The 13,632-nt window shown below is 48.6% G+C and overlaps 1 protein-coding gene across 3 annotated transcripts in view; it reads left to right on the plus strand.

Annotated features, from left to right (window-relative positions):
• Window positions 1–12,581, plus strand: part of CUNH17orf67 (chromosome unknown C17orf67 homolog) — a 35,554-nt gene extending 22,973 nt beyond the window's left edge. For 2 of the 3 annotated variants that reach the window (XM_040497061.1, XM_040497065.1), the window contains 2 exons: window positions 10,679–10,816; window positions 12,486–12,581. In XM_040497061.1, coding sequence (XP_040352995.1) covers window positions 10,679–10,795 — 117 coding nt within the window. In that variant the 3' untranslated portion in view covers window positions 10,796–10,816; window positions 12,486–12,581. Of the gene's footprint in view, window positions 1–10,678; window positions 10,817–12,416 lie in introns of all 3 variants that reach the window. The other variant, XM_040497062.1, reaches the window with a different exon arrangement.
• Window positions 12,582–13,632: the final 1,051 nt, after the last annotated feature.

Consider the following 13,632-nt stretch of genomic DNA (forward strand, 5'->3'; position numbering starts at 1 on the left):
AGAGAGAGAGAGAGAGAGAGAGAGAGAGAATCCCAAGCAGGCTCCCTGACGGGCTCTTAGGCCCACAACTGTGAGACCATGACCTGAGCTGAAACCAAGAGTTGGAGCTCAACCAACTGAGCCATCCAGGAGCCTCACAGTTTTCTATTTTCAATAAACATATGTATAAGTCTTACAAAAACAACACAGGAGAGGGGCGGTGGTGCTCCAGGGAACTTTATATTTGATGTTTGAATTTTAAACAACAATGCGTTTGTGTAATACTTGTGTAATTACAGATAAAAATTTAAGACGTTCATATTTACTATAGAAACATTGGAAACCAAGAAAGAATCCAAAGAAGAAAATCAGGTTTCCTCTCCCCAAAGACAGCATTGCCATTTTTTGATGTTTTGCTTTCTAGTCTCCATGTGTATATTTTAAAATAAGTGTGCTTATATTTGATCTATAGTTTTGTATCCTGGTTTTTCTTTTAATATGATAACATATGCATTTCCCATATTGTTATAAACTCTTTATAACATTAATGATATTGAATTACTCTCTTTGTTAGATAGTTGTATCATGTCCACTATTTTTGTTACTAACAACACTCTGAACACTTTTGTTATTAAAGTGCTTTTATTTTTTGTTTTATTTTGTTATTTATTTATTTATTTATTCTTAATAACTTATTTATTTTTTAATTAGCATAATAGTGCAAGTTAGTTAGTGTATAGTGCAACAATGATTTCAGGAGTAGATTTCTTAGTGCCCCTTACGCATTTAGCCCATCCCCCCTCCCACAAACCCTCCAGTAACCCTCAGTTTGTTCTCCATATTTATGAGTCTCTTCTGTTTTGTCCCGCCCCCCCGTTTTTATATTATTTTTGTTTCCCTTCCCTTATGTTCATCTGTTTTGTCTCTTAAAGTCCTCATATGAGTGAAGTTATATGATATTTGTCTTTCTCTAATTTCGCTTAGCATAATACCCTCTAGTTCCATCCACATAGTTGCAAATGGCAAGATTTCATTCTTTTTGATTGCCGGGTAATACTCCATTGTATACATATACCACATCTTCTTTATCCATTCATCTGTCGATGGACATTTGGGCTCTTTCCATACTTTGGCTATTGTTGATAGTGCTGCTATAAACATGGGGGTGCATGTGTCCCTTCAAAACAGCACATCTGTATCCCTTGGATAGATGCCTAGTAGTGCAATTGCTGGGTCATAGGGTAGTTCTATTTTTAGTTTTTTTGAGGAACCTCCATACTGTTTTCCAGAGTGGCTGCACCAGCTTGCATTCCCACCAGCAATGCAAAAGAGATCCTCTTTCTCCACATCCTCTCCAACATCTGTTGTTGCCTGAGTTGTTCATGTTAGCCATTCTGACAGGTGTGAGGTGGTATCTCATTGTGGTTTTGATTTGTATTCCCCTGATGATGAGTGATGTGGAGCATTTTTTCATGTGTCAGTTGGCCATCTGGATGTCTTTCTTGGAGAAGTGTCTATTCGTGTCTGTTGCCTACTCACTGGATTATTTGTTTTTTGGGTATTGAGTTTGATAAATTCTTTATAGACTTTGGATACTTCAAAGTGCTTTTAATATTTTGGACTATTTGCTAAGGAGAGATTCTCAGAGAGTAAATTACTGAATCCAAGGATATGAATTTTTTTTAATGTTTATTTATTTTTGAGAGAGAGAGACAAAGCACGAGCGGGGGAAGGGTGGCAGATAGGGAGACACAGATTCTGAAGCAGGCTCCAGGCTCGTGCTGTCAGCAGCACAGAGCCTGACACGGGGCTCGAACTCATGGACTGCGAGATCATGACCTGAGCCAAAGTCAGATGCTCAACTAACAGCCACCCAGGTACCCCAGGATATGAATATTTTTAAAGCTTTTAGTGTATATTATCAAATTGCTTTCCAAAAGGTCTTTCTTTCTTTCTTTCTTTCTTTCTTTCTCTTTCTTTCTTTCTTTCTTTCTTTCTTTCTTTCTTTCTTTCTCATTCGTAAGAGACTCACCTTAAATGATGCCTTTTTGGGGACGCCTCCCTGATGTCCCTACCCTCCTACCATGAATGAGAGCATCCCTTTGCATAAAACTCACAGCACAAGTTAGCTATTGTTGACTTTTATTTTTTTAATCTGTATCTCCTACTAGACTGTTCTATACTGCTTGAGCAGATGGACTCTTTGTTGCACATCTGGGTCCCCAGCACCAAGGACAGTATTTGACATTTGCTAGATGCTTGTTATACTTATTCCCATTCCTCTTTCTTTCTTTCCTTCCTTCTTTCTTTCTTTCTTTTCCTTCCTTCCTTCCTTCCTTCCTTCCTTCCTTCCTTCCTTCCTCCCTCCCTCCCTCCCTCCCTCCTTTTCTCCCCCTTCCTTCCTTCCTTCTTTCTCTTCAGGGAGAAATTTTGTAGGTAGGCCATAACTCTACCCTATAACCGGGAGCTTATTTCAAACAAATCTTTTCTATGGCCTCACTTAAATCCATTAAATTTCTCCTAATCATCCCAAAATTTAGGGAAGAAATTATCTGCCAACTGCTGGGGTAAGCCATGGAAATTCTTTAGAAAGATGACATCTGAGCTAAAATGATGTCTTTTGTGAGTGCATTGGTAAGTGCTCATGTGCCCTGGGAATATGCTTTCCATTTTGGCCTGTGTTCCTTTAAGGAATGTTCTTGTTGGTCAAGTATAAATCATATTAGCTTTATTGTAAGTAAGTCTTTTAAGGCCAGGTTGAAGTGACTGTGATGTAAGTTGCACACATCACCAATGTGCCTTGTGTTAGGCCTAAACCTTCTGGTGTCCCTAGGTAGTTAAGTTCTGGGCTACCTTTCTGCCTATGTGCTTACCTTGCTCCTACTCGTGAGCAAGATAATTCATCCAATGTTGATGGGCTCTTAATTTCATGCAAATGTCAGAGGAAGGATTTTTTCCTTCTTGGAACAAGTTCCTGCCTTGATAGATTAACTGTCCACTTTATGTTTCTCAGCTTAGATCAGGGCCCAGTGGGTAGTTAATTTCATTATCACACCTCCAGTGCCATAATAAAGGATCACTTCCAATTTCCGCTCTAATTACTGAGAAATTATTTGCTTAAATCGTAACAGTTGGCATTGGACGTGGAATGCAGATATTCGTTTCTGTGTTGCTTTTAATTTTTTTTCCCCTTAAAAGAAAGGAATCTAAAAAAATTAAAACTTATTTTCCATCTATTCCTTCTTTCTCGATCCAGGAACATTTGAGTTTATCATTAATGCCGGGTCATTACCAACTCTGCCAATGCAATTGTTGAATTTGTGGTTTTCAGCAGATTTGCAGCTTGGCTTTTCATCTTTGACTAATGATTGCTTTTCGGCCTTTGTGGCATATCCATTTTCCTAACATTTTAAATAAATAGGGAAATGTCATGGAAACCAGCGCTCATTTCTTTCTCTCTCTATGTGTGTGTCTGTTTTGGTTGTTTTTCTTCAACGATGATTTCAGCTGCTATTTAGGAGTGTGAAATATAGATTACCCTCTGATGCTTTTTATGTACGTTTGGCCTGGGCCTTTATAATGAGTGGATCAACACAGATGTCTAGGAAACTTCCAAGGAGGATTTCAAAAGGTTATGGAAAAAGAGCAGTCATTTCATTTATTTGTTTGTACGTTTCTCCAATGCTTTTTTTATTGAGGTCCTACTATGTGCCAAGCGCCGAGCCATGTACTAGGTAGCCCTTGGTCCCTGCCATCAAAAAGCCAGTTGGAGGTTTGGCTGATTAGGACAGGGATTAAGTGGGCAAGGAGGCAAATGAGCACATAATGGTAAGAAGTGTACAAATGCTCTATACCAGCGGTGCCTGAGCGATCTCATCAGAAAAGCCGGTAAGTATGGAAGCTGTCAGGTTTTTCAAAATTCTCATTTCTCCTCGAAAGCTTGAAGTTTATCGCTTTAGTAACTAATACTGGCAGTTGTTTTCCTTGAAGTGACAGGCTCACTTCGTTCATTTTCTTCTTTTTTTTTTTTTTTTTAATTTTTTTTTCAACGTTTATTTATTTTTGCGAGAGAGAGAGACAGAGCATGAACGGGGGAGGGGCAGAGAGAGAGGGAGACACAGAATCGGAAACAGGCTCCAGGCTCTGAGCCATCAGCCCAGAGCCTGACGCGGGGCTCGAACTCCTGGACCGCGAGATCGTGACCTGGCTGAAGTCGGACGCTTAACCGACTGCGCCACCCAGGCGCCCCACTTCGTTCATTTTCAAGGAGATGCCTGCCAAACACAGCGAGTTCTGTCCTTGACATCAGCAATCACTTAAGGGTTCTCGTTTTTATTTATTTATTTTTATGTTTATTTTTGAGAGAGCTAGCACGAGTGGAGGAGGGGCAGAGAGCGAGGGGGACAGAGGATCCAAAGCAGGTTCCGTGCCGACAGCAGCGAGCCCGATACAGGGCTTGAACTCCCGAACCGTGAGATCGTGACCTGAGCTGAAGTCTGATGTTCAACCGACTAGGCCACCCAGGTGCCCCTCATAAGGGCTGTTCTTTGAGGAGACTGTCATACTTGGTCATGCGATAGAAGTGCTGTCTTCATGCTTCCCGTTGGGTCGCTTTCTTCCGCTTCACGGGGTGGGAGGTGTTCTTCAGGGAAACTGGCATTTGAAGAACGTTCTGTATTTTATTCATGGATTTTAACTGTGAGTGTGTGATGGTGAAAGATACAAGGACAGTGATAGTGGTTGTCACTGCCCTGACTCTGGTTAAGGCACCTGTTTTACCCACCAGTGCACACAATGAAAAGGCAAGTGATGTCTTGGGATTATTCTAAAGAGAGTTCTGACCTCGTGGATCCCCGAGGGGAGCACAGACCAGAGCTACTTTCATCTTTCACTCAACCAGCACTTATTGACAGGCTCCTGTGGACCAGTTCCTGGGAGAGAGGCTCCCCCCCACAGCCTCAAGTCAGGCTCAGATCTTTCTTATTTAAGAGTATCCACAAGGAATCGGGCAGAGCTCGATGAAGAGACTTTTTGCAAAGGCACGGCAGCATTCAGGTCACCCAGCAAGAGATGATGATAAAGGATCTGGGGCTAACAGCCCCTGGGCTTGATGGGGAAAGGCAGGTTCCCAGAACAGGAGAGGGCAGCCCCCTAGGAGCAGTGGCCTTCAGGAGACAATGCAGCCAGCCGACCCGCTGGAACGCCTCCGGAGGCACCATGGGAGGACACACCGTGGCCTCTCTCACCCCTACCTCTAATCCCCTGCTGGCATCTCTATGCCAAACCCACCGGGAAGCCCCAGGTCAGGGGAGTCTGGTTGCACTTTTAGGCCAGCCTCTTACTGCACAGGCCCAGGTGAAGGAGGGGAGGAATGGATTTAGACGGGCAGATGGAGACTACGTATGTGGTACAGAACTTGTATCCTCTCATTGAATCCTGGCAACCCAGGGAAGTAAGTGCTAGCAGCATCCCCGTCTTGCAGATGGACGCATCACTTGACCGGAGAGGTCAAGTGATATGGGCAGGGTGTGGATTTGAGCAGACCCCCACCCAGGCTCACACCTGGACCTCTTTGCCTCTCTCCCACACCGTCTGGCTCACAGGCAAGGAGACGGCAACATGGGCTTTCTTCGGTGAGCTGCTCACACTGAACGGTAGAGTAAGGATCATTGTGTGCCGGGAAGACTCTGTTCTTTATTTACAAGACCCCACATTGCCTTCCTTTCCCCCCAATTCTTCTTCCGCCCAAAGACTCCCCAGACAGGCAAATTATAAAGATATACGATGATTGTCTCCTCGGCATTGCATTTGGCCACATAGTTGTTTACTAAACAAAATATTTTTTTCTCTTTAAGCTAGCTAAAGAAAATATTCTTGAGTAGGGTTAGTTCTTAAAGCAATAAACGGAAAACATGAGCATATAATAAAATCAAAGAATGACAGCATGTCAGGGCTGGAAAGGACCTTGGGCTGTGTCCTCATTTATTCCAGGCAATCTTTGGAGCACACGCCCCAAACTGCCCCAAACACAGGATTCAGCCCCAACTCACAGACGGGTCCTGCTGCTGGGGATTCACCGTACACACAGTGGGGTCCTGCCGGAGCCTCTCACCATCCGCCCCCTCTCTGGCCGCCCCACAGACCCCCTGCCTGGGACGAGTCAGATGAGAACTTGATCAAACAAATTCAAGCTGCATGGTTCCTGTGGGAAAGAAAATTCAGGAAAATTAGGCACTTTATAATTCATGCCTTTGCACAGTCATTATTATTTTTTTTTTAGGGGCACCTGGCTGACTTAGTCGGTTAAACATCCGACTTCAGCTCAGGTCATGATCTCACGGTCCGTGAGTTCGAGCCCCACGTCGGGCTCTGCACTGACAGCTCAGAGCCTGGAGATGGCTTTGGATCCTGTGTCTCCCTGTCTCTCTGCCCCTCCCCTGCTCATGCTCTGCCTCTCTCTCCTTCAAAAATGAATAAATGTTTAAAAACTTAAAAATAAAATTTTAGAGCTATGTTTAATACGGGATGCAGACTTCGTAGAGGATTTCATAGAGACTGAAAAACTTAAAGTTCTAAACTGGATCATCTCTTAAAGCTTTATCGACACCATAGGAGGGTGTTCAGGATTTGGGATTTTTATGATATCGATACATACCAAAATAGTTTAATCTTGTACGGATATTACTGAATATGACTACTCCCTCCCGGGGTGAGATGCCACTTCTCTGATTATTTGCCTGCTTTTGGATTATAAATTGTTTATGTGGATCCGTTTCATACGTTGTGATGGTTCACATCCCATCATTACAGCACCCGGGCTTCATTCAGGGCAATGTCAACGGCATACATCCTCCAAGTTAAAAGTCATTCCCAATCTCCACCTACTCTCTTTTGAGGAGAAAACATCAAGTTCGTGTGTCCACATGTGAGCCCGCCCGCATGGCACCTCCACTAAAAAATGTGATGTGGGCCAGTTAAGTCCTTACTCTTGGGGACAGAGGTCACTGCCCACCAGAGTGACCAGGGCTGTGCTGGGGGACATCCAGGGAGCGCTGCGGTCACAGCGAACCTGAGAAGGCTTCCTGGAGGAAGTAACATCTAAGCTGATGCCTGCGAAGTCGGGTAGAAGTGTGATGGGAGAAAGAGAAGGCACGTGGGTATTCTAGGCAGAGAGAGTAGTGTAGGCGGAGAGAGCAGGGCCAGTGTGGCCCATCCAGGGAAAGCTCGGGGGGCAGGGGGTTGATGGTGAGGGGAGGTCAGAAGATAGGCAAGGCCAGATCACAGGGAGCCCCACAAACCACATTAAGTGATTAGAATTTTCTCCTGAGCCCCGTGGGAGCCATTCAAGTATTTTAAGCAAGGAAGCACCATGGGTAGATTTTTTTTTTTTTTTTGCAATCACTTTTTCTGGGTAGTCTGGGTGGTGTTCAGCACCACTTCTCTGTTCGCACCAGAAGGTGGAGAGACGAGGTATGCAGGGAAGGAAGAGACTTTTGTCACCGAGGGAGGAGAAGTAACACTTTCCCTCTTAAGAAGCAACCTGCTGATTTATCATTTTTCTGTTTTGTGTATCAATCACACGAGGTAATACGACGAGAAACAATGTGGGATAGCCCACAGCCTGAGCTGGTTCTGTTGAGGACCGAGTTGTGTTGGGAAGAGAAGACCACCCTGACCCTGGACGTGACCCGCAGGTGTATGAAAACCGAGCTTGAGCAAACAGGGAGGAGGGCGGGGAGAGAGCCACTGCACGCAGAGCAAACAGTGGTCCTCCCGAGGCCGGGTCCCGGTGCTCAGCTTCTCTGCCCTAGACCTCAGAAGCATCTGTTATTTGTGTTCTCTGCTCCCTTCTTCCGGCAACAGCGCGCCCCTTGTGCCCATCATCCTGGCGCGGCTGCTGGCTTCCTCCACCCCGTCCCCCATCCAGCCTGCACCTGCTCTGCCCAGCTCAGGTGGCTGGCCCCCGTGGACCGCACTGCCAGCTTCCCTGGCAGGCTGGCTTCTGCTTGGGCGAGGCAGGAGACGGGGGGCAAGAGGAGAGAGACGATGGGGCATTTGTTCCCCGCTCCCTCCCTGCCCTGCAGAGGTTGCGCCCCTCCACGACCCTGCAGGTCTAGGCATGTCCATGGCTTCCCTCTATTGCTAGTCCTTGGGTGCTGGAAGGTTCTTTGGTGGTTCCCTTAACCCTGTCCACATGGCCCCTTTGGCAAAGTCCCTTGAGGTGAACCGTGTGAGGGAGAAAGTGATTCTAGAGAAGCTCAGAGATCAACACGGCTGTGGCGACAGCCGTGGAGCCGGGCAGGATACAGGGCCTCTCTCTGTCGTGAAGCGTGGGGAAATGGACTGAAAAACTTAAAGTTCTTAAATTTTTTTTTTCAACGTTTATTTATTTTTGGGACAGAGAGAGACAGAGCACGAACGGGGGAGGGGCAGAGAGAGAGGGAGACACAGAATCGGAAACAGGCTCCAGGCTCCGAGCCATCAGCCCAGAGCCCGACGCGGGGCTCGAACTCACGGACCGCGAGATCGTGACCTGGCTGAAGTCGGACGCTTAACCGACTGCGCCACCCAGGCGCCCCAAAACTTAAAGTTCTAAACTGGATCATCTCTTAAAGCTTTATCGACACCATAGGAGGGTGTTCAGGATTTGGGATTTTTATGCTATCGACACATACCAAAATGTATGTACAGGGAGCTGCCCTCACCTGCCGGCTACAGTGATGCTATTCAGAGCTGCAGCCCAGCTCACCTGCTCCTCCTTCTCGGTGGGTGGTGCCGGTGAAGGCCTGAGGACAGCCGTGGCCCCTTTGGGCAGCACTTTGGACCAGTCACTGTCAGGCTGGAGCAGAGATGGTGGGGGCAGGTGAGATGTGGGGTGGAGGGAGGAGGGGCAGGGTGAGGAGTGGAGGGGGTGAGGAGGCTGTCATAGCCTGGGTGGGTGGCACTGGGGACCCGACCCACAGACATGGCGGCAATGAAGGGGGAGCATCTGGGACCATCAGGAGTTGACTTGAAGTCCTCATGCCCAGCGTCACACGAGTTTAGGGGTGAGGGAGACGAGGAGGGTCCGCATTCTGGCTTGCGTTCCTGAGTAGATGGTTCCAGCGATGGACACGCCAGACGGTGAGCTGCTCTCCGCTGTGAACACGTCCACGTGCAGGGCTGGCTGCATTTCATGGAAATGGGATCACACAGTATGTGGTTCTTTGTGACCGGCTTCTTTCGCTTAGCATCGTGTTTCCAAGGTCCATCCCTGTCGAGGCACGTGTCAGTACCTTATTCCTTTTTATGGCCAAATGATATTCCATCGTATGGAGGTACCACGTTTCGTTTATCCGTTCATCAGTTGATGGATACTTGGGCTGTTTTCACTTTGTGGCTATGATGAGTGATGCCGCTCTGAACACCGTGTGCACAGTTAGTATTTCTGTTGGGCATGTACCTAGGAGTGCAATCACCAGGTCACATGGTCGCTCTGTGTTTGACATTTTGAGGTTAAACTATGCTTAACATTTTGAGGACCCCTTTTTTGGTTGTAAAGTCTCTTTTGTTTGATACTAGTATAGCAACTTCAGCTTTCTTATAGTTATCCCTTGCCTTTTATTTATTTATTTATTTTTCCCCTCGCCTTTTAAAAAAGATGATCTTTTTAAATCACAAATGCACGCAGCCATAACTAATATTTTATTTAGCGATGCATGTTTTGAGACTTTAAAGCATGATGTTATGCTGTGAATGTTGTTCTTCTTGGATTTGTTTTTTCACTCAACATGCTATTTTTTTTTTAAAGTTTATTTATTTATTTCGAGAGAGACAGAAGACAGCGTGAGCGGGTCAGGGTCAGAGAGAGACGAGACAGAGAATCCCAAGCAGGCTCAGTGCAGAGCCTGATGTGGGGCTCAAACTCACGAAACTGTGAGATCATAACCTGAGCTGAAGCCAAGAGTCAGACACTTAACCCCAGGTGCCCCTCAACGCTATTTCTAAGACTCACTATGTCAGATGTAGCTGTAGTTAATTCATGTTCACTGCTGTATAATATTCCACGGGGGTGACCCTACCACAGTTTATGTATCCACCCTCCTGTCAGTGGCTGTTTGGCACAGTGCTAGTGTTTTGTTACTTACTACAAGTTTATTGCTTCTGTGAACATTCTTACACGACTCCTGATACACGTTTCTCTTGTTCTCAGGGTGACCAGCAGCACTGGCATTGGCTGGAAACTTGCCCAAAATGTAATAAGTTCTGGAGCCCAAGCCCAGACTCGCTGAATCAGAAACTCCAGGGGTAGCACCCAGCAGTCTGTGTTTTGACAAGGCCCCCAGGTGCTTCTGATGCCTGCCAGCGTTTGAGGACCACTGCGTAGGGGCATCATTGAGGAGCGGGATTTCCGGATTGCAGGCCACTAATTGTTTTTCAGAGTGGTATTTCCATGCTACACCCCATTAGTGTGTGTGAGTTCCCATAGACACACACCCTTTCAGCCCTAGGTTGTCAGATTTCTTTATTTTGCCCATCAGCTGGGCCCGTCTGACTGCTTTTCCCTGCGGAGAGGCGTAGGCATGGCGGGTTCCCCGCTGGTCTGGCCTCCCAGCCTCCCTTAGCCTGGTCGCCCTGTCTCGGGAGCACGGCCGTGCCGTGCCGCACGAGCTCAGCTGTTGCTGAAAAGCCGCTCTGCCGTGTGGGTTTGTTTTGACAGGAGTACATGCATCATCTGCTCCGCCTGGAGCACCGGGCCGAGGAGCAGTTCCTGGAGCACTGGCTGAACCCTCACTGCAAGCCCCACTGTGACAGGAACATGGTCCATCCCGTGTGAGGGGCTCGGGACCAGCCTCTGGTACGTTCCTCCCCCCACCAGGCCTTCTGGTTTAGGGGGACGGTGGGGGATGGCACACGCATGGCTCAGAGGATTTCGAGAGCCGTCTGGTTAGCCGGGTGTGGGCTGGGGAAGTGGCAGGAGCCAGGCAGGGGTGAGAGGCGGCAGCCAGGTGGAGAGGGGCTCTGGGCACACACCAGGGAGCCTGACCCCTACTGACTCACCAAGAGATCCCAAACAAGGGAGGGCTGTGACCCTATTAGCTGTCCAGAAAGGTCACACTGGAATGCAAATCTGGAGAAGTATGGCTTGTGGAGACTCGGGTCTTTGCAGGTGGGGTCAACAACCCTGGGCCTGACCAGTGACATCCATTACGATCATCACCACCGTCACCAGGACCAGCAACTTCTTTCCTTCCTTCCCCTAGCCTTCCGGCCTGGGGGTCTGCCTGGCCCATCCGTTCCGCCTCCCCCTTGCCCTGGGTTTGCTCTTTTAGGCCCCTGAACTGGACTGTCAGCACCTGCACAGTCCACCTGGCACCTCTGCTCCCTCGAGAGGCGGCTTGCTTCTTTCCTCCCGGTCTCTCTCCTCCTTCCCAGATCCTATTAGATAAAGTAGCAAATCCCTTCAGAGGGTGAGCCTAGCGGCTGTAGTTGCTCCTCTGTAATTTTTACGGACAGAGCAGGACAGGATATAACTGGGTGGTTTATCATCGGTGGTTGGGAGAAATCTTCTGTCTTCATTGTTGTTGATTTGGTGCTACTGCGAGCCCACCGAGGAACACTCCCTCTAGAGTATCGCTCTTTGTAATTTGCAGAGTGCTCTCACATAAACTGTCCTCTTTGGTCCTCTTAGCACCCCTGTGCCGGTTGAGGGCTTACGGTTTAACCCCATGTAATGGAGGCGCTAACTGAGCAGGATTACGCCCCTAACTCATGCTGGGCAGTGGTTGGGATGTCAGTCTTCTGGCGACACCACACCCCGCACCCTCCCTGTGGACTCCCCTGGAGTCCCTCCGAGGGACAGTCAGCAAACAGTGAGGGGAACATCTGCTTGAGGGGTAGGAGCTGGACTGACATCCCTCCAGAAAGGGCGGCACCTGTTACTGTTGTGGGAAGAGTGGTTTGTGGGCGAGCGTGCCCCGCGGCAGCTCCCGCCTCTGCCCCTGGGTGGGATGGGCCCTGCTGCTGAGCCCGCCCGGGTGTGGACCTCCGGCTCCCGCAAAACCCAGATTGCAGCGAGGCCTCGTGGCAGGCAGCTCGCACTTACAGGGAAACAAGGAAGCTGCGGCGGGAGGGGCGGGGCGCACCAACTTGGAATGCGGAGTCAGGGAGCGCTCCGATCATGAAATCTGATCCCGGGAAAAAGTGTCCAATTTCTCTCTGTCTCCTCATCTGCAAAACGAGGGTAATAAGGGCTCCTCCCTCACGTGGTTGTTCTGAGCATTAAAAAAAAGTCAGCGCGTGGCAAACGGTGGCGGCCTGGCACACACGGGGGAAGTGCTCGGAAAGGACAGCTTGCCGGCTGTTTCCCCCTCCCCCTCCTCCTCCTCCTCTTCCTCCCCTCTCCTTCTTTTTATCCACAGGATCCTCACACAGTTTGTTCTCCCCTTCTTTTCCAGCAAGCATTTTCACAAGCACCCACCTGGCTACTGTTGAAACAGGACGAGGCTCCTTCTTTCGTTTTTCAGTTGCGGAAATGGATGGATTCAGACCTTGTGAGCTGTGGGCACAGCAGAGGTTGCTTTGGGGATTGATGGCAAATATATACACGCTGCTTCATTTTACTAACCTGTGTCAGTCACTAAAGCCAATAGCTTAACGTATAACGGGCCCCCCCCCCCCCCCCCGCCATGGTCTTCCTACAGGTTTGACTGGGTGGGCAGAAGGGGGAGCTTCCCTGGGGCTGATGAGCGGGCAGTTGGGGCAAGCTGCCCACCCTGATGACTCGAGGAAGTCTTGCACTGAGGAGTGAAGCTCACCAAGGGGTCGGTGGGGGGGGCGGGGGGTGGGGGGCTGTTTGGTCATTTCCGCCCCCCCCCCCCCCCGCCGCCCCGTCTGCTTTAATAAACGTTGGTGTTAAACCTGCTGTCTGCGGTGTCTCCTCTCTTCTCTCCAAGAAGAAAAGCTGAGATGCCCTCCCCCCACCCCGTGTATCTTTGTGAATCCAGCATCGAAAGCTTACGGTTCTGTGAATACGTGGATGAAAATCCAAGCACCCAGCAGCTTTTCACGAGGGCCATCCCTTTTGGTAAAGAGATGACTTTCCCAAGGCCTGCTCTGGAAGTAGAGCCATTGCGGCATAGCACGTGCACCAGCTGGTCTTCTAGCCAAGGATACATTTTGGGGGTGGAAAGGGGGTGGCGGCTCCTAAATCCCTCACGTGCCCACAACTCCCAGAGTCAGAGATTGCTCTGTCAAAGAGCAACAAAATCAGAACTGGGGAGGGCACAGGAAAATGGACCGAACGGTCCCAGGGAGAATCTGGCATCCTCAAAAAGAGGTAAGGAGAGATGCCCATGTACCCTGGGCTACAGGGGAGGGCCCGCCCCTGTTCCCGAGGGAGCCTGGGCGGGCTTGTCTAGGGAGAAGTGCCAGAGGGTCTCGGAGCCTAGCTCTGCACAAGGGTTTTTCCATACACTACCTTGTTGAATCATCACACCTACTCTACACGGTAAATGTGGTTATTATTCCCACTTTAGAGATGAGAAAACAGGTTTACAGCATTTAGATGGTGTATTCATTTTCAGTCTTGGCTGTAGCAAAGTACCAGAAACTTAGTGGCTTAGAACAACGTGGCTTTATCGCCTTTCGCAGGGCTGCGTTGTTCTCTGCAGG

Source organism: Herpailurus yagouaroundi, unplaced genomic scaffold, assembly GCF_014898765.1.
Source record: "Herpailurus yagouaroundi ecotype Mexico unplaced genomic scaffold, PumYag 189, whole genome shotgun sequence".
Taxonomy (NCBI): Eukaryota; Metazoa; Chordata; class Mammalia; order Carnivora; family Felidae; genus Herpailurus; species Herpailurus yagouaroundi.